The 27,980-nt window shown below is 36.6% G+C and overlaps 1 protein-coding gene across 1 annotated transcript in view; it reads left to right on the top strand.

Annotated features, from left to right (window-relative positions):
* The window catches only part of gpc5c (glypican 5c), a 126,810-nt gene that overhangs the window by 13,798 nt on the left and 85,032 nt on the right, over positions 1–27,980 (top strand). The window contains exon 3 of the mRNA XM_079434619.1: positions 13,239–13,957. Within this exon, the coding sequence (XP_079290745.1) occupies positions 13,239–13,957 (719 nt within the window). The remainder of the gene's footprint in view (positions 1–13,238; positions 13,958–27,980) is intronic.

Here is a 27,980-nt window from a genome sequence, read left to right as displayed (position 1 = left end):
AGAATAATATCTGGGGATATTACATTATTTCAATTAATACATAGATATTTAGGACATTTCAGGATTTGTTGTTTAATTTTCAGTAGAAATATCTCAGAGTTCTTCCCTTTTCCTGATATGTGGTTTTAGAGGTGTCAGGCTTAATATGGTGTGACATCCATACACAAATAAATTACTATTGTAATACAAATGGACTGTAAAAAAATGAATAATTAGTAGTAAGTATAATAATTATTTACTGTTTAAATAAGTATTGATTTACTTTATGCTATAGTAGACTATTGTATTTATTCACTTGCAAGAGTTAAACTCTCAAGCTTTTATTTCAGCACAAAACTGCAGGAAGACCTTTAAGTTTAGGTGACAACAGGTTTACAAATGCCTCTCATTACAAATCTAATGAAATGCTATGAACTCCTGTCCACAAAAATGCTGGAATTTGTGTGAATGTTGAAAATAAAGCATTGCACACATTGCATTCCCAAATGTATGTTAAACTCATCCTCATGTTGTTTCAAAGGTCTAGAACGTTCTTTCTTCTTAATAAGCAGATAATTAAAACAAAATATCTCCGTGTTTGTTTTTGTAGGAAATTGTGGTAGAAGAGTAGACGGCAAAATGTTATTTTTGGGTGAAATATCCCTTTAGGAACAAAGTATAGTATGTAACATATCTGTAAGTGATTGTGAGAATTTGTTTCTATAAACAATACGAGAGATTTTGAGAGTCAAGTGTCTGATTTGCTGTCTCCATTATGGATTAATAATTACCCTGAGGCATACAGACATCATATCGGATTACAGACTTAATGTAAAACTTAATTAGAATGATGGTTTGAGGTTTTACATCATGAATATAAGAGTATTGTTAGAAGGCATGCGTGTTTGTTTGGATTTCTGTCGCTGTGTGTGTGAATCTGTCTCTTTTCATTTGTGTGGGTTCTTGTCGCAGGAAGTTCAGTAGACAGTTGATTTTAATTGTCTAACTTCATTGTGAGAGTGGGTGTGTTTGTATATTAATAAAAGTATTTAACCCTTGTGCATCAATAAAAAAAAAGTTACACTTAGGTCCATAGTGGACAAAAATGTCCATGTCAAAAAAACGGTCATAAAAATTGGAAGCTTGGGAGCAGGTCTCATTTTAAAGAAGAACCATGGCAGATTATTGTTGAAATAAAAAAAAAGTTTAAAAAGTGAAACCAAAAAAAGTTATACTGGTTTAAGTTTATGAAAATTATTTATGAACAATATTTTGTTATTTTATGAATATTTTATATATGAAACATGTTGAACTCTAAACCTGCTAGAAAATCAAAGCCATAAATCTAAACAAGTTGTGTTGCAAATTTGAGGTTGATATCTCAAAAAATGAGCTTTCAGTAAAATTTAGTTTGGGTGCAGTACCAAATTTTCCCCATTAGATGCCAGCAAAACTCTGCTGGTGTACACAGTGCTTGGATTTGTGATTTGCAGTAGAGTTTCTCTCTCTCAATTTTTACAAGAACACACACACACACACAATTTTTTTTATGACACACATACAAACCACACTCTGACATCTATACCAACACACCCACACAATTATAGCTGCGTTATTTATCCAATTGGCTCTATAATATGCAGAAGCAGAAAACAGGAATAAAGCAAGTATTTGCTTTATAGACCCTTTATAGACCAAACCTGAAAAAATGGCTCCATCTGGTAAAAAATTACATTTTGAAGCCTTGCCAACAGAATGAAAGCCTATTAACAAAATTTGCATTTTGTAACAATTTAAGAAATTCACATAGTTTATCTTGCTTTTGCTCTTTTTTTTCATATGGAAATGACAGGTGAAGTCTAGCGCATTGCATTGTGGGATACAGCATTTCACAGTGTACTCTGCCTTTAAACTGCATATTTTGTCAAACTTGGTAGGTAATTTCAGTGTTTGATGGTATGATATATAGCCAATGATAGGGAAACAATGAAGTACAGGCAGACCCAGGAGCAGCAGTCAGGCCTCTCCGTCTCCTTACTGGGGTTCATAATGACAGTGACTAATTCTCTTTCTCCCCCTGTGTAAGTGCACGAGTGGGTGTTTCTATGTCATTATGTCCTCCATTTTCCCTCTGAGATTTGAAGAGGGGCAAAATAACAGATGGATGTTGCGTAAAGACTTTAGATAAAGGAGAAGAGAGACAAGACGAGAGGAGAACATGTTTATACGGTTCAGAATGAAACTCAATACTTGTTAAATTTAGTATCGCTTTCCACAAGTAAGGTACAAAATAGTACCCGGAACTCTTGAATTGCAATTGCCTGTAAGTCTAAAGGATTTTTTGTTTCTTTGTTAACAAATTGTCAGTTAAAGAAGGTGAAAGCCTAACATTTCCCTGTTTGCCCTTGCTAGTAGATAACTATACCATCTGGCTGCACAAAGCATGTCTGTTGACAACTGTTCAAAATTTGCATAACAGTTTGAAATAAGATTCAGTTTATTAACATGATTTAATTGTTCATTAAATAGCTACATGCTTAGTTTTTGTGCTATGCCAGCTGTTGATTTTAACTTAAATTAAGATGAGATTAATTGGTTCTGGGGCCACAGCAATTAGTTAGAACAACTTTTTTGAATAATTAATTAAAAAAAAGTTTATGCTACAAATCATAAGGTTAATTATTTGAATAATTTAAGAAGTTATCATAACTCAAAAAATTGAGACAAAATGTTATGTTTTTTTTTTGACCCAACACATTATTATTATTATTTTCACAACAAAAAGCATGGGATTTGGGTCTCCAGTGCTTTTAAAGATTTCATAGGACGCTAAAGTGTACCATATACATGGAAAGTGCCAGTAAAAACCTCATTACTGCTCAGCAGTGACAGCAGACGCCTTTTTGGTGGCGTCATGCCAGTTGTGCTGTGGGGAAACCCTTCTCACTCACTCATTCTCCCTCAGTCTTTCGTTCTGTCTGGCCTTCATTCCCTTGTTCCCATTGTTTTCATTCGTCTTTCCCTTGTCTTCATCAACGATCGCATGACTCTTAAAGTCTCAGAGGAATCCCCCTCCTCTTATATGTCCTCCTCCCACAGATCATTTGGCCTTTTTGGAGGGTAGATTTATCCATTGACTAATTGAGCTTGCCATGTTACTTCCTTAGCTGGCCCTGGACCACAACTTGTGTCCCCTAAAGAGAAAAATAAAAAGGATTGAGAATGAGAGAGACAGTTTGGCCTGAACTGACAGACTGACCCAAACCCAACGCCTGATGTCAGCCGTGGGCTTGGGACAGGAAGTGATGCTCATTCCGTACCTCTGAGCAAATCTAGTGGCTTCAGCCTCACATGCGGTGCACCTGCTATGGCATTCCCATGGTAACAGTGGAATGGAGAATTCTAAACATCTCATCCAGCCCCTGCTTGACCAGCTGTCGTGAGATGGATGCTGGAGTTCAGGGAATGGTGCTGGCCTGTTGTTTGCCGTACAGGACAGAATGAACACTTTTGTTGTTTAACAAAGGTTAGAGAGAGATTTAGAGTGACCCGCTGTCTGCCCCCCCCCTAAACAAGGCACACTGCGCACCTCAGTGAGGAAAAATAAAATGCATTTTTTTTTGGAAATGTCAACATAAGATGAAAAGAGACCAATTACATGGGGCAAAAAAACAAAACAAGTGAGTTAAACTTTCTATAGAAGTGAAAAGGACTTGACTTTTAAGGAAAATACTTTTAAGGTTGTAGTCAAGTGGTTTAACATAGATTCTAGCTAAATATTTATGGAAATAAGCTGGTCCAATCTGGACTAACAGGTGGTGGACCTGCTTTTAATTTGGTAGACTTTCATGCTAAAGCTAGTTAGAGGTAGTAGACCACCTGGAACCAGAAAAGGCTACCATATTCCAAAAACCAGCAGGTCAATCCACTTATATGGCCTTTTCCAGAAGTAGAAGCCATGCATGCTAGAAACGAGAACAATTATGTGAGACAATCAACGCCCCAAAACAAATGAATTAAACTTTCTATAGAAGTGAAAAGGACTTAAAAATCTGTGGTTTAACATAGATTCTAGCTTATTAATACTAATGGACATTTACTCTTAAAAATAAAAGTGCTTTAAAAGGTTCTTCACAGCGATGCCATAGAAGAACCATTGTTGGTTCCACAAAGAACCATCTCTTTCTTAACTTTTTATAATGTGAAGAACCTTCTTTCGCCACAAAGAACCTTTTGTGAAACAGAACGGTTCTTCAGATGTTAAAGGTTCTTTATGGAACCATTTCGACAAAAAAGGTTCTTCTATGGCATCGTGAAGCACCTTTATTTTTAAGTGTGTTAGCTGGTCTAATTTGGACTAACAAGTGGTGGACCTGCTTTTAATTTGGTAGACTTTCATGGTAGAGCTAGTTATAGATAGTAGGACACCTGGAACCAGAAAAGGCTACCATATTCCAAAAACAAGATAGTTTATCCACTTATATGTCCTTTTCCAGAAGTAGAAGCCAGGCAACAAATGAGAACAATTGTGTAATCAACCCCCCAAAACAAGTGAATTAAACTTTCTATGGAAGTGAAACAGACTCAAAAACTAGTTTAAAGTGGTAGTTAATTGGTCATAGATTCTAACTTGTTAATGGACATTAGCTGATCCAATCATGTCTAGGCAGTTGATCAACTGGACTACCAGGTGATGGGCCTGCTTTTGATTTTGTAGTCTCATGAAAAAGCTAGGTGGCCACCTTGGAGCAGAAAAAAGGCTATCATATTCCATAAAATGGCTGGTTCATCCACTTATATGACTTTTTCCAGAAGGAAATGTCATCCTAGAAAATCACAATTACAACCTTCTTTTGGTAGTTAGTTGTAAATGGTTTCTAGTTTGTGAAAGCTGGTCATTAAGCTGTTCCAAGCTGGTTTAGTAGGTTGATAAGATGGAGTCCTTGTTCTAAAATGATAAAAAATGGAAGTAAATACATTTTTACTTTACCGTTTTAGGTTAGTTTATATTTTCTGAAGAATGTGTGAGTGGCTTACAAGACGCTAGGGTGTTGGTTGCCTGTGCAATTCCTTTGGTGTTCTGGCTGTTTATTTGGGTGTTACAAGGTCGTTGTGTTTTGAAACGTGAGTTGTGCTCCAAAATGTAACACTCAAATGAATAATTCCAAGTATGAATAATAGTAATGTTGGTGCTTACTTTAACAAACACCACTAATGAGAGATGTTTAAAAGGAAAATAATGACAGGAAATAGGAGTACAAGTAGTGTGTAGGCCAGTGGGCGTCTGAGGAGAAAGGGAGTGGTATCATCTCCAGAGTGTCATTGTGGCTGCTTTCACACGGCTTTTAGGTTGGCGTCTAGCTGCTTCATGTCTCATTATTCACTTCATTACCTCAGACTGAAACTTACAACCGAACACACGATCCAAACCCAATCATGGCTCAATCTCTCCACCCTCTCTCCTTTTCTCTTCCAACATCATTAGGTTGTCCTCTTACTGGGAGGGAGAGACAGAGAAGGAATGGTGTTTTGATTTCCTGTTGTTCAGTCTTTCCTACAGCATGGTGAACTTTTCATGAGAAAGACCTGCCACCAATCATCACAGAACATGTTTGAGATGCCTGCACAGCTGGAACTAGATGAAAGTGTTCAGCTGGAAGGGACAAGTATTTTTATTATTTATATTTTGGAATTAGGGATCATCAGTCCTCGTTACTTTAGAGTTTTTGCCTTCAGTTGAATCTTTCACTTTTTCCAACTGTTAAATCTGATATGTACTCAAAACCTGACCAGACATTTCCCAGGGTTTTAAGCGAAGTGAAATTCTTTGATTATTGTGAGTCAGTATTTAGGGCTATTATAAAACAAAAATAGAAATAATATATATATATATATATATTAAAGACTTCTCTTATGTTCACAGAGGCTGCATTTATTAAAAATATATTAAAACAAAACAAAAAAAAATTGTGAAACATTATTATAATTAATATAAATTCAATAGAAAGTATATCAAATTTCAGCATTATTACTCCAGCCTTCAGTGTCACATGATGCTTCAAAAATCATTCTAATATTCTGATTTGGTGCTCAACTCTAAACTTTCTTATTATCAATGCTGGAAACAGTTGTGCCTAATGTCTTTTTTTTATTTATTTTATTTTTTTCAAGATTCTATGCATTTGAAGTTCAAAAGAGCAGCATACCAGTCAAAGGTTTTTGAACAGTAAGATTTTTTATGTTTTTTAAAGAAGTCTCTTCTGTTCAACAAGCCTGCATTTATTTGATCCAAAGTATATCAAAAACAGTAAAATTTTGAAATGTTTTTACTATTTCAAATAACAGTTTTCTATTAGAATATATTTTAAAATGTAATTTATTCTTGTGATTTCAAAGATTAATTTTTAGCATCATTACTCCAGTCACATGATCCTCTGGAAATCATTCTAACATTCTGATTTGCTGCTCAAAAAACATTTTTTATTATTATTATTATTATTATTATTGCTGTTGAAAACAGCTGAGTAGAATTTGTCAGGTTTTTTTTGATGAATAGAAAGTTTAGAATAGCATTTATCCGATATATAAATCTTTTGTAGCATTACAAATATCTTTATCATCACTTTTGATCAATTTAAAGTATCCTTGCTAAATAAAAGTATTAATTCATATAACCCCCCCCAAAAAAAAACAATATAAATATATATATATATATATATACAGTCATTGCCAAAAATATCGGCACCCTTGGTAAATATGATCAAAGGAAAATGAATCTGCATTATTAATCCTTTTGATCTTTTATTTAAAAAAATCACGAAAATCTAACCTTTCATTGGATAATAAGAATTTAAAATGGGGGGGGAATATCATTATGAAATAAATGTTTTTCTCTAATACACATTGGACACAATTGTGTCACGTTGTGTCAATCACGTTTGCACACTACCTCCAAAACTTTCGTCCATCAAAAAAAATTCGGATCAGGTTCGATTTTCTGCGTTTTCGCATTCGTAGCATGCATTTTGATAGGAAAGGATGGGATAAGGAAAGGAAACTCAGTGTGCAATGGCCTTTAGCCCTCACAGGAGACTGTGCATTTCTACTCCCCCCCCCCCCCCCCCCCCCCCCCCAAAAAAAAAAAAAAAAAACTTGCTCTGTATGATTTATAAGCGTTTTGAAAAGTGGGGACATGGGGCAATGTCCTCATAATTCACCTTGTAATACCTATGTCATACCTGTGTCATTATACAAATGTATGTCCTCATTTGTCACAAAAACGGACACACACACACACACACACCGCTACACACCTACCTTTGAGCAGAAATTTTGAACATTTGAAATGGAAATAAATATTTTGTACATTATACAGTTTTAATCAATTTAAGGCATATTTTCTAAATAAACTTGTGAATTTCTTAAAAAAATCATAGTAATGCCAAACTTTTGGACAGTATTCATTTTTATTCATTTAGCACATGCTTTTATCCAAAGTGACTTAAATTATGAATACAACAAGCCAATATGATTGCCTTTCTTTTGTCAATGTTGTGATTGGTTACATTTGGTTGTAATATGATTTATCAGTGATAAAATTGGGAAGGGATAGAGACGACAAAACAAGTAATGGATCAGAAATGTCTGGACTGAAACTCGCATTTGTGTGTATCATGCTAACACTTAAGCACTAGTCCAACAAGACAGCTTCTTTTGTACACCTTTAATTACCTTAATAGTAATGTGTAGCTATACACTTGCAGCAACAAATCCAATCGCAATTTTTGTAGGAGTGCAAAGCACTTTAAAAAAAAGCAATTATAAAAGTAATTAAAAAGTAAAAGATTAAAAAAATATATTTCTCACTCTTGTTAAAGATTTTCTCTCTCTGTTTCTTTGTAACTGTTTTTCAGTCTCAATGCTCTCCGTTCCTTAGCTCCTCACGCAGAAGTTGCATGTGGTAATGTGATGTATTTTCTCATCACAGCTGTTTTAGTCAGAGTATGTATTGTCACTAATTAAAGTGGGATTTTATAGCCCCCCTACAGAGGTGATGAACTCATATCTGTGTCTGACCCACAATGAAACACAAGCCCTTGGCTGGATTACGGGGCTTTCTGGGGTGGAAGATGATCGACAGACGATGGACTGCCGAACGCTCTGAACGATGACCGTGGTCACTGAGGAATGCAGCGTGGCCTTGTATGTAGGGTCTTGGCCGTGACAAAAGTGGGTCACTGTTGGTTATCAGGTTTTACAGGATCAAATAAGTAGTTTTACAATTGAATCCAGTTAAAATTGTGTTAGTTTATAATTTCAATATGTTATATTGGAAAACAACATCCAACGCTGTGGGTTATGTTACAACAGGGAACGTTTAACTATCCCAACACCACCTTAAAAGTCTTCTGTATCTTACCTTTCTACCATCATTTGTTCAGTTTTACTCATCTAGCGGAATCTCTTTGCCAGCAGGCCGTGTTTTTAGGAAATGAGTCTTGGTCATTGAGTGGATTAGTCATCTCTAAAAGCCTTTTGTAGACCCTCTTAAGAAGCTATATAACATCCAATTACATGGCTGTAAATCTCGATCCCATCTTGGCTCACTGGCATCACTGCAGCACTGCAGTTGCCCAGCTCACAAACCAGTAACGTACAGAGCATTGCTTTCCTCTGGAGCCCAGTGACAGGGAATAATCTGCCCATCGTAAACATTTATTTCTCTCTGCTGAGCCCATTTAGATTCAGACATGGAACTGACCAATCAGAAATGATTTGAAATGGAATACCAGTGCACTGCTTAGTATATTGTGTGGTATAGTTGAGATTGTTGTGGGACTGTTTAAAAATAATGTGTTAACTGTAGTTTGCTATTTTTGTCACACTGTTATTAAATGATTCTTTTTTAGGAAAAGAAGCATTTCCTTACTAAAGCCTGATCAGTAAGGTTTTCAGTTATATCAGTAATATGTTCCTTGTAACTTATACTGCATATTCTTTGGCACTAATATGATTCATCTGTTATTTTCTTATGGAATTTATTTTGGGGTGGGGAAATATATATTTTTTTCTTTTCCAAATGTAATGGGTAATTTTTTTGTTAATAGTCTTATTCTTTCCAAGGTACCCTCTGGAAGCAAATTCTTTTGGTTATCCGGGTGTCGTATGCATGCAGAAATTTTCATACTATGCGGTTTATATTAAAATATTATGATTAGTGTGGTGGCATTCTGAACATACCTAGATCCTTAATCTTAGGGAAAACCAAAAGAAAGATTCAGTAATATGTTTTTGTGCTTTATGAAACACTTTATGAAACAAACAAGCCATTTAAAGCTTTTCAATTTACCCAGTAATAGATCTGACAAATCAGATGAACAATGTCTGGCGGTTCTGCTCTAATGGCGAAGCACTAATGGAGCAACAAATGGTTTCAAATAGCTTTTTTCCCCAGCTGTCAGACCACTGTTGGTTACTGTACAGGACTTTAAGTTTCCTGTGTGTCTGAGCAGTGTCAGCCTTTCTGGGGGTTTCTCCTGGGAGATGTCCTCGCTCTCCTTCTCTTTTTTTTTTGTCTTATGTTTAAATGCTATTTTCCAACATGCAGCTCCATGTGGATCATCCCCGATTGTCCTGGAATTAGTGTGTAATTCGATCTGAAAATAGCAGAATCGTGCATTGTGTATAAGCTTGTCTTCAGATGTACACAAACACTCAGAGATATTAACTTTTGTACACACATGAAAGAAAACCCTACAGAAATTTGCTGGCAGAGATGGCCAGCAACAGTTTGGCCAAGTTCTGTGGCGTGAGGCCTCAAATTCACCTCTTTCAACTCTGTCTCTTTCTCCGTCTGCTTGTCTCTCTCTATGCCACTTCTGGCGTTTTTACAGAGCGTTCGTGGCATGAGGCTGCCCTCTGAAATGCTGTAACCTTACACTGGCACATTCTGCTTGTGGTTTGCTGCTCTCATTCCAACCATCTCGCCTATATGCACACACACACACACACACACACACACACAGACAGACACACGCAGACACACACACACACACACACACACACACACACACACAGACAGACAGACAGACAGACACACACACACACACACACAGCGGGACATGGCAAGTGGCCTTTCCATTCCTTACTTTCTCCTTCTACAATACTCTTGCTACTGCTGGGCTTAGTGGCCTAGTGGTTTGTATGTGTTCTGACACATCAGCTATGGTGCTCATATGGGCAAAATGAGTTTCAATAAGTGACAAATTTCTTTTTACGTTTCTTCTCCCCATCACTGACCTCTCTGTAGGTTTCTGGTGAAAAATAATTCATGACATTATGGGCTAGTCAGCATGATTCTTCCAAAGTTTTAGCAAACCAGTTGCATGAACCAATGAACAGTACTATAAAGTAATCTTTTTCATGCTTTTCATAAATTACTACATATTCTCATGAATGACTTTATTACTTCAGCATATTAGACTGATTTTGGAAGAATCATGTGACACTGAAACCTGGAGTAATGGCTGTTGGAAATTTAGCCTTGGCATCACTGGAATACATTACATTTTGAAATATATTAATATAAGAAATGCATTTTAAATTGTAATATTTCACAATATTGTTTTTCCTTTTTTAGTCCAAATTTTGAACCATATATATATGTATATAGTGTAGTTTGATACCAACTCTCGATCTCTCTAGCTAAATGTTTGTTTGTTTTTACTTAATGAATGAGACCTGTTATAGCAGTAATTTAAAATCCCATTTTAAATGCTCAAGATGGTTGGTTGCTTGGAACCCCAGGTTCTTCTGGTTGGCTTATAGTTTTAAAATTGAGGTGGATGTGTAACAAAAGTTGCAACCATGGCATCTTCATAATGTAATACTCATGCCACAAGGTTCTGAAACTGCAAGACATGATGCAACAATAATTGTATGATGCACATGTACATAGATCAACAATTAAAAAAACAGTGCTGCCAGAATGCAAAAACATCCTGTGTGAACGCCCCCTTATGGGGGCAGCGTGTTCAGCCACAGCTGTTGTGATTGGGAGAGTTTAGTTGTTGTTCTGGTCCATTGTGACTGCACTGATGGAAGCCTCCGCAGCTTATGGAGTGAAATGGAGAGCTCTGCTTCTGTGTGTGTGCGTGTGTATGTATGTACGTCTGTATGTGTGTTGACCGGTCTCAGTTTCGGTCCAGTTGCTGCTGTTCCTCCATCCCCTAACATGCCTTCAGTCTGACATCAGTGGCCTTAGAGAGAACGGCACCCTGGGTACAGCTTGTGTGTGTGTGTGTGTGTGTGGTCATGCTCGACTACAGCGCAGCTGAATAGACAGGCTGCCCCGCATTAACAAACCACTGACCAAACACATGTGTTTGTGTGTCTATGTGTGTGTGTGAGAGAGAGGGCGACAGAAAAACCACAGAATAGAGCCACAGACACACCACACTGACTCCTTTTGTCTCTTTTGTTTGTCCTTCCCGTAACTCAGAAGTTTTGTTACTGGTTTTAAAGAAGTAGTTCTGCTAAAAATGAACATTGTTGTAATTTACTCACTCTCATTTTGTTTTAAGATGGAAAAAGATTCTTTATAGACTTTATTTTGTGGAAAAGAAAGCTAGACAAGATGTCCATGCTGCTTTTTTCAAATATAATGACAGAAATGGCAAAAATAGTCTATATGACTTATGTGGTATATACGTTTTCTGAAGCTACGATAGCCTTGTGTGAGGAACAGAATAAAATTAAAGTTATTATATTGAGTAAAACCTTGACTGACAGGTGTGGTCACCATTCACTTTCATTGTATGAAAAAAAAGAAGTTTAGCTTTGGACATTCTGCTATAGATATCTGTTTATGTTCAAAAACACAAGGGTGAAAAAAAAAAAAAAATGGATTTAATAAGTAAAGTCATAGGTTGTAGGTTGGTTTCTCTGAAAAGTGTTGACACTGATTTCAGTTGCAAACAGATCATGGTTTTTAAACAAATCTTTAAAATGAATGAATCTTATATCCATAACCAAGCTTCTATTTTTGGTTCATTTTAAGTTTTTGAGAGAAAAAATATCAATTAGGTATGTCCATCCAAATACCTTGCTGGGTGCAGGTTCTGGACTTTTTTATTTTTATTTGCCTGATGAAAAGTCATTGGTCAATGTCACTTTTTTTAAAATAAAGTTTGGTGCTTTAAGTTCAGTGTGCAGACATCCATGTTTCTTGATGTTTACCACAGAAGTCTTTCCCTTGCATCTGTTTTCCTGTGCATGAGACATTATTAAAAATAATTTATTTAGGCTGCTATTGTTGTCTCTCATTCCATAGTTTGATTAAAGTCAAGCCCAGCTCACAAAGCAGAGAAAATGATAGGTCGTTTTTGTTGTAATTTGTGGGGAAACGCTTGTGATACTTAGTCAGCATGAAATGAAAATTCTCCTATTTTCTAAATGCATGTTATAGATCTTATTGTAAACAATGCATACATTTCATTTTTACTTTTTTTTTTTTTTTTTTTTTTTTGACTGCATAACATTTAATCAAAGTGACATATGCAGGACTTCTCCAATGATTTAATTGCTTAAAACCTGCCCTTGGCAAGATTGCATTCATCTGCCTCCACTTTTAAGTACTATGCCAGCATCTCAGTATTCAATCAACAACGGATGCATAGAACCAAGTCCCCGGGCCCTAAATAGTTTTTCCACTTTTTTTATAATCCATTACACTCAGGTCTGTGTCACAATGCAGAAGAAAAGATCTGTTGCTATGTTTGTTGCATTGCAAAATTAAACCAATAGTTCAAAAATTAAAAGCTCAAACAACAGCATGACTCTGGAGTGGAGCTTTTTGTTTGTCTGACCAATGGCTAGTAGCTTAGAACTATACACTTCACTTTCAAAGATGTTAGACAAATAAGAAACATTTGAAGCATTTTCTCACTGCTTGTTTTTTTGTATTTAGACTGTGTGTGTGTGTGGTCTTATGTTAATACTACAATTTTATACAGTGCCGTGAAAAGGTTTTTGCCCCCTTCCAGTTTTTTTTTTTTTTTTTGCATATTTGTCACACTTACAGTAAAAGATTCAGATCATCGAACAAATTTGGAGTTGAACTTGCTGGTGAGTTTGGGATCATTGTCCTGCTGCATAACCCAAGTGCGCTTGAGCTTGAGGTTACAAACTGATGGCAAAAACCTTTTCACGGCACTGTACATTGAGTTATATCTCAACTTCTTTCTCTTTTTCTCTTTCAGATACGTTCCAGTCTCTAGTCACCTTCTCTCAGAATCACCTGACCTCTTTGTTCGAGACCACACACTCTTCTCTCATGTCGTCCATCTCCCCTCACATCGTCTGCCTCTTCACGGACCTTTCTCGGTTCCTCCAGGGCACTGGCAACGTCTCTGTTGAAGCTGCTGTCCACTGTTTCTTCGACAGTCTCTTCCCGTTAGTCCACACTCATATTGTCAATCCCGGCATGGCTGGGAGCATCAGCGAGGACTCTTCTGATGCAAACCAGCTCAGCGACTGTCTCCGCATGACGAGGCAGGATGTTAATCCCTTTGGGCCGCACCCAAAGGCAATGGCAGATACGCTTGCAAGTGCATTGCGTGCAGGCCGGGTGCTCAGCCTGGCGCTCGGTGTGGGGTTGGAAGTAATGAACATTACCGATACGGTGGAGTTGTCCAAGGAATGCAGTCGTGCTTTGGTGCGCATGCATTACTGTTCTCATTGCCGTGGACTTACCCTGATCCGAGCGTGCAGTGGCTACTGCCTCAACGTCATGCGTGGATGCCTGGCTAGTCTCTCGGAGCTCCACAACCCCTGGAGACAGTACATCACAGTGCTGCAGGATCTCACACACATCGTCGCTGGAGCGCACAACCTGGAGCTCGCCTTGTTGGGGATCAGAGGTCAGGTTGAAGAGGCCATACTCTACGCTCAGCTCCACGGGCCCAGGCTAACTGCTACGGTGGGTGTTAGCACGCATAGTTAAAATTGTAAGCTGTGAGTAGTGGTTGTCCGGGTTTTTAATGGCCAAAACAGATGCTAATATTTTAGAGAGCAGAGTGGGTGATATAAAGCTGATATAGGCCTATATGATATCACACTGTTTAATTGAAAGGGGTCATATTCTGTGATTTCAAGTTTTCCTTTGTCTTTGGAGTCTTACAAGCTGTTTGTGCATATATAAGATCCGTAAAGTTGCAAAGACTAAAGTCTCAAACCCAAAGAGATATTCTTTATAAATGTTAAGACTCGTCCACGCCTTCCTAAAACACCTCCTTTAAACACGCCCCCACAAATCTATGTCACTGTGTGGGAAGATTTGCATAACACCGCTCAAATGTTTACGAAAAGAAAGAAGGTTTAACTTTTTATTCTTGCTATAGTATTGTTGCTGTCGCCAAGTCGTGGAGACAATAGGTGCGTTCGACTTGAAGCACGGCTACAGACGGCGATCAACGAGAGTAGCCGCTTGCAGTCAGGGGCGGAGTTGAAAACGGATGTGTCAAGCTGGACACTTTCTGCTCCCGTTAGTGACACTCACGTGGTGTTTGCATACTCTATAAAAGATGAAGTGAATAAAATGCAATATTTGTCAAATACACAGACGTTTCAGAAACGTTTTCATGAGCAACAGAAACACTTTTTATATACTACTTAATACAGTGCCATCTGCTCAAGAATAAAGTTCAACGTAAACTATTTAAATACTAATAAAGTGGGGGTATGTATGCTTTCATCAGTGTTTTATGATAAACGTGACTCAATATAACATTGCGACTACAGTAAAAAAGCTTTTACTGCTCTAAAAACAGATTTGTGAGCTGTATTGGATTTGAAGACGTTAGAAACACACGTCATTGTTGTCATGTGGTGAATTTGGCCAATCGTGAAACAGCTGTGTCGTCATCAGCGCTCCTGCAGTCGCTCTGGAGAAATTGCGCCGGCTGAGTCAGCCGGCTGCTCTCGAAACGCTATCGCGGTACTTTGATGCCACACGTGACAGTGACGTGTGGTCGGCGCCGGTTCAAGTCGGACTAAATTTCTAACCGGCATGCACTGCTTCAAGTCAGCCGCCGATCGGTCTGCTAAGTGCTGCATGAAGTCGAACGCACCTATTGTGTGTTTCCAAATATGGTAAGGGGCATACCGTTTCTGTCAAATGCCTGAGGTTTTCGGCCAATCACAATGCACTGGATAGCAGAGCACACCTCGCTTTTCAGAATATTGAGCTTTGTAAAAATCGACACGTTTCAGAAAGGTGGTGGATAAAAAGGAGCAACAATAATGTATGGAATGTGGAAAATAATGTTTTTTTTTTTTTTACCTTAAACCTTGTTAATACGTTGCATTACACCAAATACACAAAATGATGTTATTTTTAGCATCGCCATATGACACCTTTAAAGATGTACACTGTAAAAAATCCAACTTTCGAAACGTTCTACTAACCAATGTAAAAAAGTAGAAGTCAGTAGACTTCTTTTAGTAGAAGTCAGTTTAATTTTTTGTGTGAACTGAACAAAAATACTCTAAACATGTCGCTAGCAAAATTTGTTTTGTTTACCTTACTTAGATACTAAAGTATTTGTTCACAACATATCCAAATGTTCTCCCAACTTTTCAAATTGAGTCATCTGAACAAACAATTTTACATTGAACGACATTTCATAAGTTCCCAGCATGCATTGCAGCTTGAAAACATTTTATGTTAATTATTATAAAAATATTATCATTGTTTTAATTTTTACTGGCTTGATTTATGTTGCTGCTGCTGTTGTCACTGTCAGTTAGCTGTCATGTGGATCAGAGTTCATATTTTTACTGATTTACAATTTGTTGATCCTCACAATGGTTGAGAATCATGTGCTGAGGTACTGTATATGTGCATCTCATTGCAACTTGTTTTATATATTAATCTATTAGCATAAATGTTTGCCTTTAGTTTTAAGAGGCAAATACTACCCATATTATGTAGAAGGCTTCGAAAATAAACATAAATCTAAAAGAAAGAGGATTATTAAAAAAGATTAGCATTGCTAAATGCTAAAAAATCTTTGGTTGCTCTAACAGATCTTTTAACACTCAGCAGACTGACTTTTATTCATTAGATCAACTAAAGTTTTTAAGTTGTCGGTTGCTAGTTGAGTTAGCGTAAAAAGTTGATTGTGATAGGTTGCCTAATTTTTTTTGTTAGGTCAACTTTTTTTCCAGTGTACAAAATGTTTACTAAAAACAGGAATAAATAATTTGAAAATGAATCATAAATAATAAAATGAATAAAAAATAAATAAATAAATTGAACTTCATAATAATTTGAAAAACACTTAAAATTATGCAATCCTATTATTTTTGACAAATCAAGAAGTTGATGAAAAACACATTAAGTAAACACACTTATCAGTTGTTGTCATGTAGCGTATGAATGGAATTTATATTTAATATTTACTAAAAAAGTAGAATTACAATTAATTAGAATTAGAATTAAAAGTACAATTTTAAAAAGTACCAGTCAAATTGAAAAAAATAATAATAATTTGAACATGATACAAATTCTGTGAAATAGACAGTTTATGCTTTACACAGCTACTTGATAATTCTGTGATTTTATAATGTTTTTCACAAATCAAGAAATTGATGAAAAGCACAAACCTTCTAATCAGTTGCCACGTATGAGGGTTTGGATATTAACAATCATTGCAGTGAAATCTGTATTTATATTATGTAATATTTATTTAAAATAAATGTACATATATTTGCTAGGTTTGTAGCTTTAAATGTTCATTAGATATTCATAGATTTATTTAAAATGCGTATTTTCTGAATGCTGACCGTATATAAAAATATTATAGCGTATGCCTTTCAATTATCTGTTAAATAAAGACAGTAAATTAATGAAGACTACTCCTGTGTGTCTGCGCTCAGGTGCAGTCAAAAAAGTCCCACTTCCAACATTTGTCTGCCAAGTGATTATTAAAATGGCAAATATTGGTTGATTATATGAGCCTTGGTGTTGTACTGATTGATCACTAGCTTTAATGTTCATCTTAGCAAGCAGCTTTGCAGAAAATCTGAAAGCATGAAAATCCAGAAAGGGTTCAGGCAAGTTCACCTCTTCTGTGAGATTCTTCTGGTGCCGTGTGTCCAAACAAAGTGTCTCTTAGGCTGCTGTTATCTGTTGTAGTGTAGTGTGTGAATGAGTGTATGGAAAGGGCTCAACAGCAGAATTTTGTATGTACATTTGTCACTGACAGCTCTTAGCTTTGAACTGTAAGCCCATTTATCACAGACTCAGTCAATCTCACTTTTATTCACACTTCAAATGCCACTTCATGGGATTGGAAAGACTCAGCCAACATGAACCCAGGTCACTTTATTTTGAAACGCTTTTAAATGTGACACTCCATTAGAATACTGGCATTATACTGTCTACTAGTCTGTTTACATAATTTTGAAGCTTTTAAAAAGTGGCTCGCTTAAAGGGCAGAATGTGATTGGTTAACTTTTGACTGATGTATTCGGCTCACAGGATCGTGTTAATGGTGTGAGTGTTTGGATTTGTTTGAAATGGAATAGTAGTGCACTACTTTATACACACTATGCTGCCTGCATGAAACAGTATAAATAATGAAGAGATATACAATAGTATGCTACTTTTTTGTCACATGACCTCATTTGTTTAATTCAGCACTATATGAATTCTAAATCTTTTGGCAGTACAATCAAATATGTCAAGAAAGAAACGTAAAAATCATGGCTGATGTCATTTTTTTGTGCTAGATGTGGAAAGTCAAATTGAGTGCATTGTGTTCTGGGATATAATGCCTAATTATCTTTTATTAGATAATCAAAATAGCCAAATATTAAATTAAATTAAATTATTTTGAAATAAGTGTTATGCTTACCAAGGCTTCTTTATTTGACCAAACAAAAAGGTCAATACTGTAATATTGTGAAATATTATACTGGAAAATAATAAAAATGTTTTCTATTTGAATATATTATAAAATGTTATTAATTAAAGCTAAATTTTAACAGCCGTTTCTACAGACTTTGGCGTCACATGGTTCTTCAGAAATCATTCTAATATTCTGATTTGGTGCTCAAGAAACATTTCTTGTTATTATAAATGTTGATAAGTTATATTGTTTTCAATCAGGTTATCAATTTATCAATTGAATGCCTCCTTATTGAATAGAAGTATTTATTTTTATCTTGCTGACCCCAAACTTTTGAATAGTAATGTACATAGTGTTTCTGTGGTCTTTCTGAATAGATTCTTTCAGCCACTAAAACAGCTTTTGGGGTCCAGATTCTGTGGAGGAATAGAATCCTGCATTAAACGATGGAAAAGGTTTGGAGATTGTTTCTGGCAGGCGATTTCCGCTTTCCTCTGCTGCTGTGTGTAAATCTCCACTGTTTTCTTTACACTCAACAAAGAGTTTAAGAGAAAAAAGTGAGACTGAATCCCACAGGACTGCCATCCTGATAACAGACTCCATTACCCACAACCCCTTGCTTGTATCTCCCATTGTTTTATCTCCCGATAAAGTTGTATTCAGTTCTGTTAAAATAATGCACAACAATTTTCCGCCCCTCCCATTTTTGTATTCTCCTTCCAAAGATCATAAACCATAGTCTTCTCCACTCTCTCAAATGTGTGTGTGTGTGTGTAGCTGGGATGTTATTAGAGGAATTATAGCAATGGTTTGATTTTCATTGGGATACTTTCCCAAACGGATTGCGGTTGGCATGCCGTCCCATCGTGTGTGCTGCCCAAGAGGGCATGGGATCAGGTTTTAGAGGTCTGTCGAGACACTGTAGGTGCTGACAGCGCTGGCTGCCCTCATGCATGTCTGAAAGACTTCTATTGACCAGCACTTTACAACTGGGACGGAGAGAGAGAGAGAGAAAATTGAGAGGTTTTTAAAAGCGGACTGGGTAATCTTTTTACATTTCTGTGGTTTTACTGTGTATGTGTGTGTGTGTGTGGTTTTAAATCCCTATAGATCAGGTGTCATACACATGTACCATTGGGTTTAGGTGATTCTGGGTTGTGATACCAGCTGAACTCGGGTAATGGTGTGTGTGTGTCTTTTTAAATTCTGGACCGTTAATGCTGGTTATACAAGAGAGTGCAAACTTCCTCCATTGTTCCTTTCTTCCCTTTTTTGGGTATAAAGGGCATTGTGTTCCTTATTTTGGCCAAAATCTGGCCACTTAGACAGCAAGGGGCCGTATGAGTGACAGCCACAGTGACCAAACACACAATATGCATTTATTACGTGACGTTTAAAAGAGGGTAAATCTGAAATCGGATATAACCTTAAGACCTAAAGCGTCATGTATACAGTAGGTGTGATCAAGGATATCTTGTTTACTTGCCACTAAATCAATGTCTACCCTGCAGCAGGATTCAGTTGTCAGTTTCAAACCATCTCTAGAGGTCCCATAAGTCATTTTTTCAAAGCTTTGATAGGAAAGTGTCGGCTCTTAAAAAAGAAAAGAAAATGAAAAGAAAATTAATAATAATAATAATAATAATTATTATTATTATTATCAACAACAACAACAACAACCTATTATTATTATCATTATTATTATTATTCTGAAGGATCATGATGTGACGATGACTGAGTAATGGCTACTGAAAATTCTGAAATAACAGGAATAAATTAATGCAAAATATAATAATAATAATAATAATAATAATAATAATAATAATAATAATAAAAACTGTTATTTAAATGGTAATATTTCCACAATATTACTATTTTATTATTAAAAATGTTTGAAATGTCTTCCGATCTACCCCAAACAGTAGTGTACAAAATTTAAATAAATAAAGCATATAAATGATATGAAATACAATTATATAGTTCTATTATATATAATTATCTCTCTCGCTCTCTCTCTCTATATATATATATATATATATATATATATATATATATATATATATATATATATATATATATATATATATATATATATATATATATATATATATATATATATATATATATATATATATATATATATATATATATACATATATACACACACACACACACAGTGGTGTGAAAAAGTGTTGGCCCCCTTCCTGATTTTTAATTTTTTTGCATGTTTGTCACACTTTAATGTTTCAGATCATCAAACTAATTTAAATATTGATCAAAGATAACACAAGTAAACACAACATGCAGTATTTGAATTAAGTTTTTTTATTATGAAGGGAAAACTAAATCCAAACCCACATGGCCCTGTGTGAGAAAGTGCTTGCCCCTTAAACCTAATAACTGGTTGAGCCACCCTTAGCAGCAACTGCAATCAAGCGTTTGCGATAACTTGCAATGAGTCTGTTACAGCGCTGTGAAGGAATTTTGGCCCACTCATCTTGGCAGAATTGTTGTAATTCAGCCACATTGGAGGGTTTTCGAGTATGAACCGCCTTTTTAAGGTCATGCCACAGCATCTCAATAGGATTCAGGTCAGGACTTTGACTAGGCCCCTCCAAAGTCTTCATTTTGTTTTTCTTCAGCCATTCAGAGGTGGATTTGCTGGTGTGTTTTGGATCATTGTCCTTCTGCAGAACCCAAGTTCGCTTCAGCTTGAGGTCACGAACAGATGGCCGGACATTGTCCTTCAGGATTTTCTGGTAGACAGCTGAATTCATGGTTCCATTTATCACAGCAAGTCTTCCAGGTCCTGAAGCAGCAAAACAGCCCCAGACCATCACACTACCACCACCATATTTTACTGTTGGTATGATGTTCTTTTTCTGAAATGCTGTGTTCTGAAATACTTTTATGCCAGATGTAATGGGACACACACCTTCCAAAAAGTTCCACTTTTGTCTCGTCAGTCCACAGAGTATTTTCCCAAAAGTCTTGGGGATTTTCAAGATGTTTTCTGGCAAAACTGAGACGAGCCTTTATGTTCTTTTTGCTCAGCAGCGGTTTTCGTCTTGGAACTCTGCCATGCAGGCCATTTTTGGCCAGTCTCTTTCTTATGGTGGAGTCATGAACACTGACCTTAAGTGAGGCCTGCAGTTCTTTAGATGTTGTTGTGGGGTCTTTTGTGACCTCTTGGATGAGTCGTCGCTGCACTCTTGGGGTAATTTTGGTCGGCCGGCCACTCCTGGGAAGGTTCACCACTGTTCCATGCTTTCTCCATTTGTGGATAATGGCTCTCACTGTGGTTCGCTGGAGTCCCAAAGCTTTAGAAATGGCTTTATAACCTTTTCCAGACTGATAGATCTCAATTACTTTCTTTCTCATTTTTTCCTGAATTTATTTGGATCTCAACATGACATCCTTTCTCGTTTGGCTTTCAGCGAAGGCGGTCGCATTCTCTTCCCTCCCTACCCTTACCTCCCCTGCTTGCTCTCTCGTCTTGTCCTTGTCTAACACTGAAGAGACTCTCTTTGCACTATTCTACAAAACCGAAATTATGGATCTGATCAACTGGTCTCTTAACGCAATTGACACCATCTTCTCGACTAGAAGTTTGGGATCGGGAGAGCCCGGGTGTCCTGCTGGGACTTTCGCAGCTGGCTACACGATGGACGCATGGGAGAGGTGGCGGGTCGTGTGTCTGGCTGCTCTTTCCGTGGAGGACATTGAAGACATCTACCTATTCGGAACCATGATAACTGGGTTTCTGCTGATTGGATTAGGCGTTGCCCTGAATTATCGGAGAATTAAGGAGATGGGAACAGCTGTCCAAAACCTCACAAGGCTGCCCGTCATGATTGAAGCAGTTGGCAGAGCGGTCACCTCTGAGACAGAGACTATTAACCGCAATATAGATTCGATCACGGATAAGCTATCGGCTTTGGAAAGGAAAATTGATGGACAAGGAGATCAGAATGGACAATGAGAATAGCTGTGAAATTAGGCAGCTGTTCGCCCAAAGACACAACAATCTTATCTCTTTTCGGCTTCCCAAAACAACAGAAAGCTTGGCAAGGTTGCTCTGGAATCTAACTCCCCGGATGAATGCTGCAGGGAGACGCTCTTTCTTCCCTCCCCCCCTCAACAAACACCTTGTGATTGTCGAGCGTTTGGGTTCCGGCCAAGGTCGTTTCCATGGCAATTGCTATGTCGCACCACAATCTGCGGACTGAGACAACTTGTTTGGAGCGCCAGCGCAGCTGATCTCTAGGCACACGAACTTACACATACACACACTCATATGCTCATACATACAGATATTCATTCACCTTCCATTACCCCCATCCAACGCCTTTGCCACTTCTTCCCGTCAGTCTGATAACGGGTCTGTGTTAGCGCTGTAATGGCTGCAGACCGGATGGCTGTTCGTCTGAACTGGATTACTAGCAAGTTGTGTGTTCCTGTATTGACTGTGCTCTATGCTGAGGTTTTTGTCTGTTCTCACACTGTACCCCCGTTCAGGAGCACAGTGTGAGGATTATATTTTTTCTCCTTCCTTTCCTCATGTTGTGCTGTATTTTTCTTCTGCATTTCGTTGCCTTGTACCTACATGTGCAATCACAATAAATTGAATCCAATCCAATGTGTAGCTTTTGAGGATCTTTTGGTGTACTTTACTTTGTCGGGCAGGTCCTATTTAAGTGATTTCTTGATTGCGAACAGGTGTGGCAGTAATCAGGCCTGGGTGTGGCTAGAGAAACTGAACTCAGGTGTGATAGACCACAGTTATGTTTTAACATAAAAAAATGAATGTTGTGTTCACTTGTGTTATCTTTGATTAATATTTAAATTTGTTTGATGATCTGAAACATTAAAGTGTGACAAACATGCAATAAAATAAAAAAAAAAAATCAGGAAGGGGGCCAACACTTTTTCACACCACTGTGTGTGTGTGTATATATGTGTATGTATGTATGTATGTGTATATATATATATATATATATATATATATATATATACAGGGTGGGCCATTTATATGGATACACCGTAATAACATGGGAATGGTTAGTGATATTAAAGTCCTGTTTGTGGCACATTAGTATATGTGAGGGGGCAAACTCCTCAAGATGGGTGGTGACCATGGTGGCCATTTAGAAGTCGGCCATCTTGGATACAACTTTTGTTTTTTCAATAGGAAGAGGGCCATGTGACACATCAAACTTATTGGTAATGTCACAAGAAAAACAATGAAATTTTTATTTAATTTTGATTTTTATTAATGAAAGAAATACATTTTTATAATTTAGTAATATGTATTTCATATTAAACAAAAATATACATGCATATACATGCATTACCAGTATACATATATATAAATACCTTGCTATTAATTTAAAAGCTGAAGAGCTCAGGATCCTCCCTTCATCTCCCTTCCTCTCTTTCTCTCTCTTTTTGTATTTTAAACTCTTCTTTCTATTCTTTCTTTCCCTTCTTCCAGTGATTTAATCCAATTTGGAGTGTTTTTCTAGTGATTATTGTATATTTCCACAGGTTTAAGGTCCATTAATAATTCTACTGCTAGACTGAACGACAGGATTTACACCGCAGTGTTATTTCCCAACTGGAGAGGAACGGGACTGTTTAGACGTGAGGTCAGAGTTCATTTGAAGTGTTGTGATGTCACAATGTTGCTAGCGTGGAAACCGACAGTCTTTCGGTGACCCGTAATTGCTGTGTCTCAAAGTGGCTGCTGACAACTGTGACCGCACGTCATACAAAAATGAGAAAAATTTAATAATTCATTATCCGCCGTCCCAAGCAGTTAATGTGCTGCTCTACCTTATTTCCTCCGAGGTTTAACTGAGGGCTCTAATTACAGTTTTACACAGGAATTTTAATAGCAGCTTGTGCTTTAAGATAATGGAAACAAGACCCCTGGGATTAGAAAAGATTTCCAAAGCCCAGAACACAGACGGCCATGAGAAGAGGGGTCAGTAAAAGAGCCCTGCGTCTCTTACTCACCTTCCTCTAGCTCTCATTTACCTTTTTTTTTTTTTTTTAAATTTATTTATGTCTCTTCCCTTTTTTATTATCTGTCTATTTCCACAAATATTGTGAAATTTTGCCTCCTTTTGCATTAGAGGCAAAAATATCTTTTATTTTATTATTATTATTATAAAAGCTAGAGATTTTTATATAAAGTTATCTAAGAAAAAATAAAGTAGCTAAATACATTTCATGCTAGGTTTATTTAATTTAATTTTATTTTATTGCTAGCAGTGTTTTAAACAGTGTTAAACATTAGTGAAATTGTATTAATGGGATTAAAAAATGCAAACCTCATAAAATCAATAGAAAATAAGACTGCATAAAAGAGCTACATTTCTTGCTAGGTTTATTGTTTTATTTTATTTTGTTTTCAACATTATTAAACTTTGGATAAATTTTAGTAATGGGGTTAAAAAAATCCATAGAAAATAAGACTTGAAAAGAAAAAATACAGACTAAGTATTTCGGCCCTTTACCCTATTTCTGGAAAGTGCCATATCACGCTATCCCTTCACCAATACATCTTTCCAGTGAGTAAAAAGTGAGGAATCAATTACCTCACCAAGTTTGTAACCCTCAGTGGAGCAATTTATTTTCCAATCTGATGGTGAGAATGACTATAGTGAAGGAGAGTGAAGCCCCCAACCCACATTATTTTTCTCTTTTCTTGCTTTTCCCTTGATTTGTGTGCTGTATTTATCCCTTGGTACTATATAATCATTCCTGTGTACACAAATTTATGGATACAGGAAATTGTTATATGCACTGATGCACTAGGATTTCATGGACTTGGGGTTCATTTGATATGAATAATTAAGAGAAAATGAGAATATGTCTAGAAATGTTTGGATTATAAATATGGGAGGAGATATTTTAAGAATCTATGAATATGAATATTCATTGTAATGTTTGCATTTGGGCCCAGAGAGTTTAATATTGTAATAGTGGAACAGGTTGGGAAAAGGTGGTGGTTCTGTGATTTGGGAGGAATGAGGAATCGGATCAGCGCTGATCCTGACTTATGCAGCTCTTCGCTGGCATCCAGATGGCTCACGTGCCGTTTTATATTCATGTACAGTCGTGGTCAGAATTATTGGCACCCTTGGTAAATATGATCAAAGAATGCTGTGAAAACTAATCTGCATTGTTAATCCTTTTGATCTTTTATTAAAAAAATCTAACCTTTCATTGGTGAATAAGAATTTAAAATGGGGGGAAATATCATTATGAAATAAATGTTTTTCTCTAATACACATTGGCCACATTTAACGGCACCGTTTTATTCAATACTTTTTGAAACCTCCATTTGCCAAAATAGTATAGGAGTTTTCTCCTATAATGCCTGATGAGGTTAGAGAAAACCTGACAAGAGATCAGAGACCATTCCTTCATCCAGAATCACTCCAGATCCTTCAGATTCACAGCTCCGTGACGGTGCTTCTTCTCTTCAGTTCACCTCACTCATGTTCTATAGGGTTCAGGTCAGAGGACTGGAATGGCCATAGCAGAAGCTTGGTTTTGTGCTCAGTGACCCATTTTTGTGTTGTTTTTGAGGTTTGTGTTTGGATTATTGTACGGTTGGAAGATCCAAACATGGCCCATTATAAGATTTCTAACAGAGTCGGTCACTTGTTGATTTTTTTTATCTGTTGGTATTTGATAGAATCAGTGATGCCGTGTGTCTAAACAAGATGTCCAGGACCTCCAGCAGAAATATAGGCCCACAACATTAAAAATACATTATTATATTTCATTGTACACATGGGGTACTTTTTAATCCCTGTGTGCAACAAACCCATGTTGAGTGTTTGCTGCTCATTTTCTAGTTTCATCTGACCATAGAAGCAGTCCCATTTGAAGTTCCAGTCGTGTCTGATAACTGAATATGCTGGAGATAGTTTTTGGATGAGGGAGGAGAATTTTTCTTGAAACTCTCCCGAACAACATGTGGTGATGTAGGGGCTGTTTGACAATCTTTTTTTAAAGGTTTTCTGACCCCGAAACTCAACCTTTCTCTTCAATTCTCCAGCTGTGGTCCTTGGAGAGTCTTTGGCCACTCAAACTCTCCTTCTCACCGTGCATTAGGACGATACAGACACATGTCCTCTTTCAGGCAATTCATAATATTTTGTGTTGATTGGAAACTCTTAATTATTGCCCTGATGGTGAAAATGGGAATTTCCACTGGTCTAGCTCTTTTCTTAAAGCCACTTCACTAATTTGTGAAGCTCAATTATCTTTTGCTGCACATCAGAAATTTATTCTTTGGTTTTTCTCATTGTGATGGATGATTAAAGGAATTTGGGCTTTGTTTTCCCTCCTATTTATATTTCTGTGAAACAGGAAGCCATGGCTGGATAATTTCATGTTCATAATCACCCTGAAGTGCTCAAAATTGTAAATATGAATGGGAATATACTTCAGAGATATTTTACTCATAAGAATTTCTAGGGGTACCAATAATTGTGTCCAACGTGTATTTGAGGAAAAACAGTTATTTCATATTGAGATTTTCTATTGTTTTTGTTCAATGAAAGGTTAGATTTTTGTGATTTAAAAAAAAAAAGAAAAAAGGAAGGATTAATAATGCAGGTTTATTTTCAGAGCCTTCTTTGATCATATTTACCAAGGGTGCCAATAATTCTGACCACGACTATGATTGTTAATATGTGGCATGAGACAAGCGCTGTGAACTTCAACAGCAAGAGAGAAAGTGATCCATATTTGACAGACTAACAATTAATTATCACTATATATTAGATATGATCACAACTATTATAATTTTAATCCTGGTAAATAAAAATCACTAAAGTGTGTATATAAATGCTTTTTATTTATTTATAATAGAAAATTATATCAGTAATCACTACATGTAATTTATTTCACACATCAGAGAATATTTATCTAGCAAAAAATCAGTGAGGATCTCAATTAGGGTTTTGACAATTAGGACAGTCAAATTTGAACATAAATTTAAGTAAAAGTAATATAATTAAAATACATTTATCACTGAATTTAAAGCATGGATAAACAGCAGTTTATTATTATATTATATTATATTATATTATATTACCTTTATTTTATGTAACCCCAAGAAAATTATGGCTTGTTATTATAAATAATTAATAAATAAATAAATATATTTTATATATATATATATATATATATATATTATAAAATATGCAGTGGTGTGAAAAAGTGTTGGCCCCCTTCCTGATTTTTTTATTTTTTGCATGTTTGTCACACTTCAATGTTTCAGATCATCAAATAAATTTAAATATTAATCAAAGATAACACAAGTAAGCACAACATGCAGTTTTTAAATGAAGGGTTTTTTTTTTATGAAGGGAAAACAAAATCCAAACCCACATCTGAGTTCAGTTTCTCTAGCCACACCCAGGTCTGATTACTGCCACACCTGTTCGCAATCAAGAAATCACTTAAATAGGACCTGCCCGACAAAGTGAAGTAGACCACAAGATCCTCAAAAGCTACACATCATGTTGAGATCCAAAGAAATTCTGGAAAAAATGAGAATAAAGTAATTGAGATCTATCAGTCTGGAAAAGGTTATAAAGCCATTTCTAAAGCTTTGGTACGCCAGCGAACCACAGTGAGAGCCATTATCCACAAATGGAGAAAACATGGAACAGTGGTTAACCTTCCCAGGAGTGGCCGGCCGACCAAAATTACCCCAAGAGCGCAGCGACGACTCATCCAAGAGGTCACAAAAGACCCCACAACAACATCTAAAGAACTGCAGGCCTCACTTGCCTCAGTTAAGGTCAGTGTTCATGACTCCACCATAAGAAAGAGACTAGGCAAAAATGGCCGGCATGGCAGAGTTCCAAGATGAAAACCGCTGATGAGCAAAAAGAACATAAAGGCTCGTCTCAGTTTTGCCAGAAAACATCTTGATGATCCCCAAGACTTCTGGGAAAATACTCTGTGGACTGACGAGACAAAAGTTGAACTTTTTGGAAGGTGTATGTCCCATTACATCTGGCATAAAAGTAACACAGCATTTCAGAAAAAGAACATCAT

This window comes from Barbus barbus (assembly GCF_936440315.1).
Source record: "Barbus barbus genome assembly, chromosome: 15".
Classification (NCBI taxonomy): domain Eukaryota; kingdom Metazoa; phylum Chordata; class Actinopteri; order Cypriniformes; family Cyprinidae; genus Barbus; species Barbus barbus.
The sequence above is the reverse complement of the archived record's forward strand: the minus strand, read 5'-3'. Positions and strand labels throughout refer to the sequence as shown.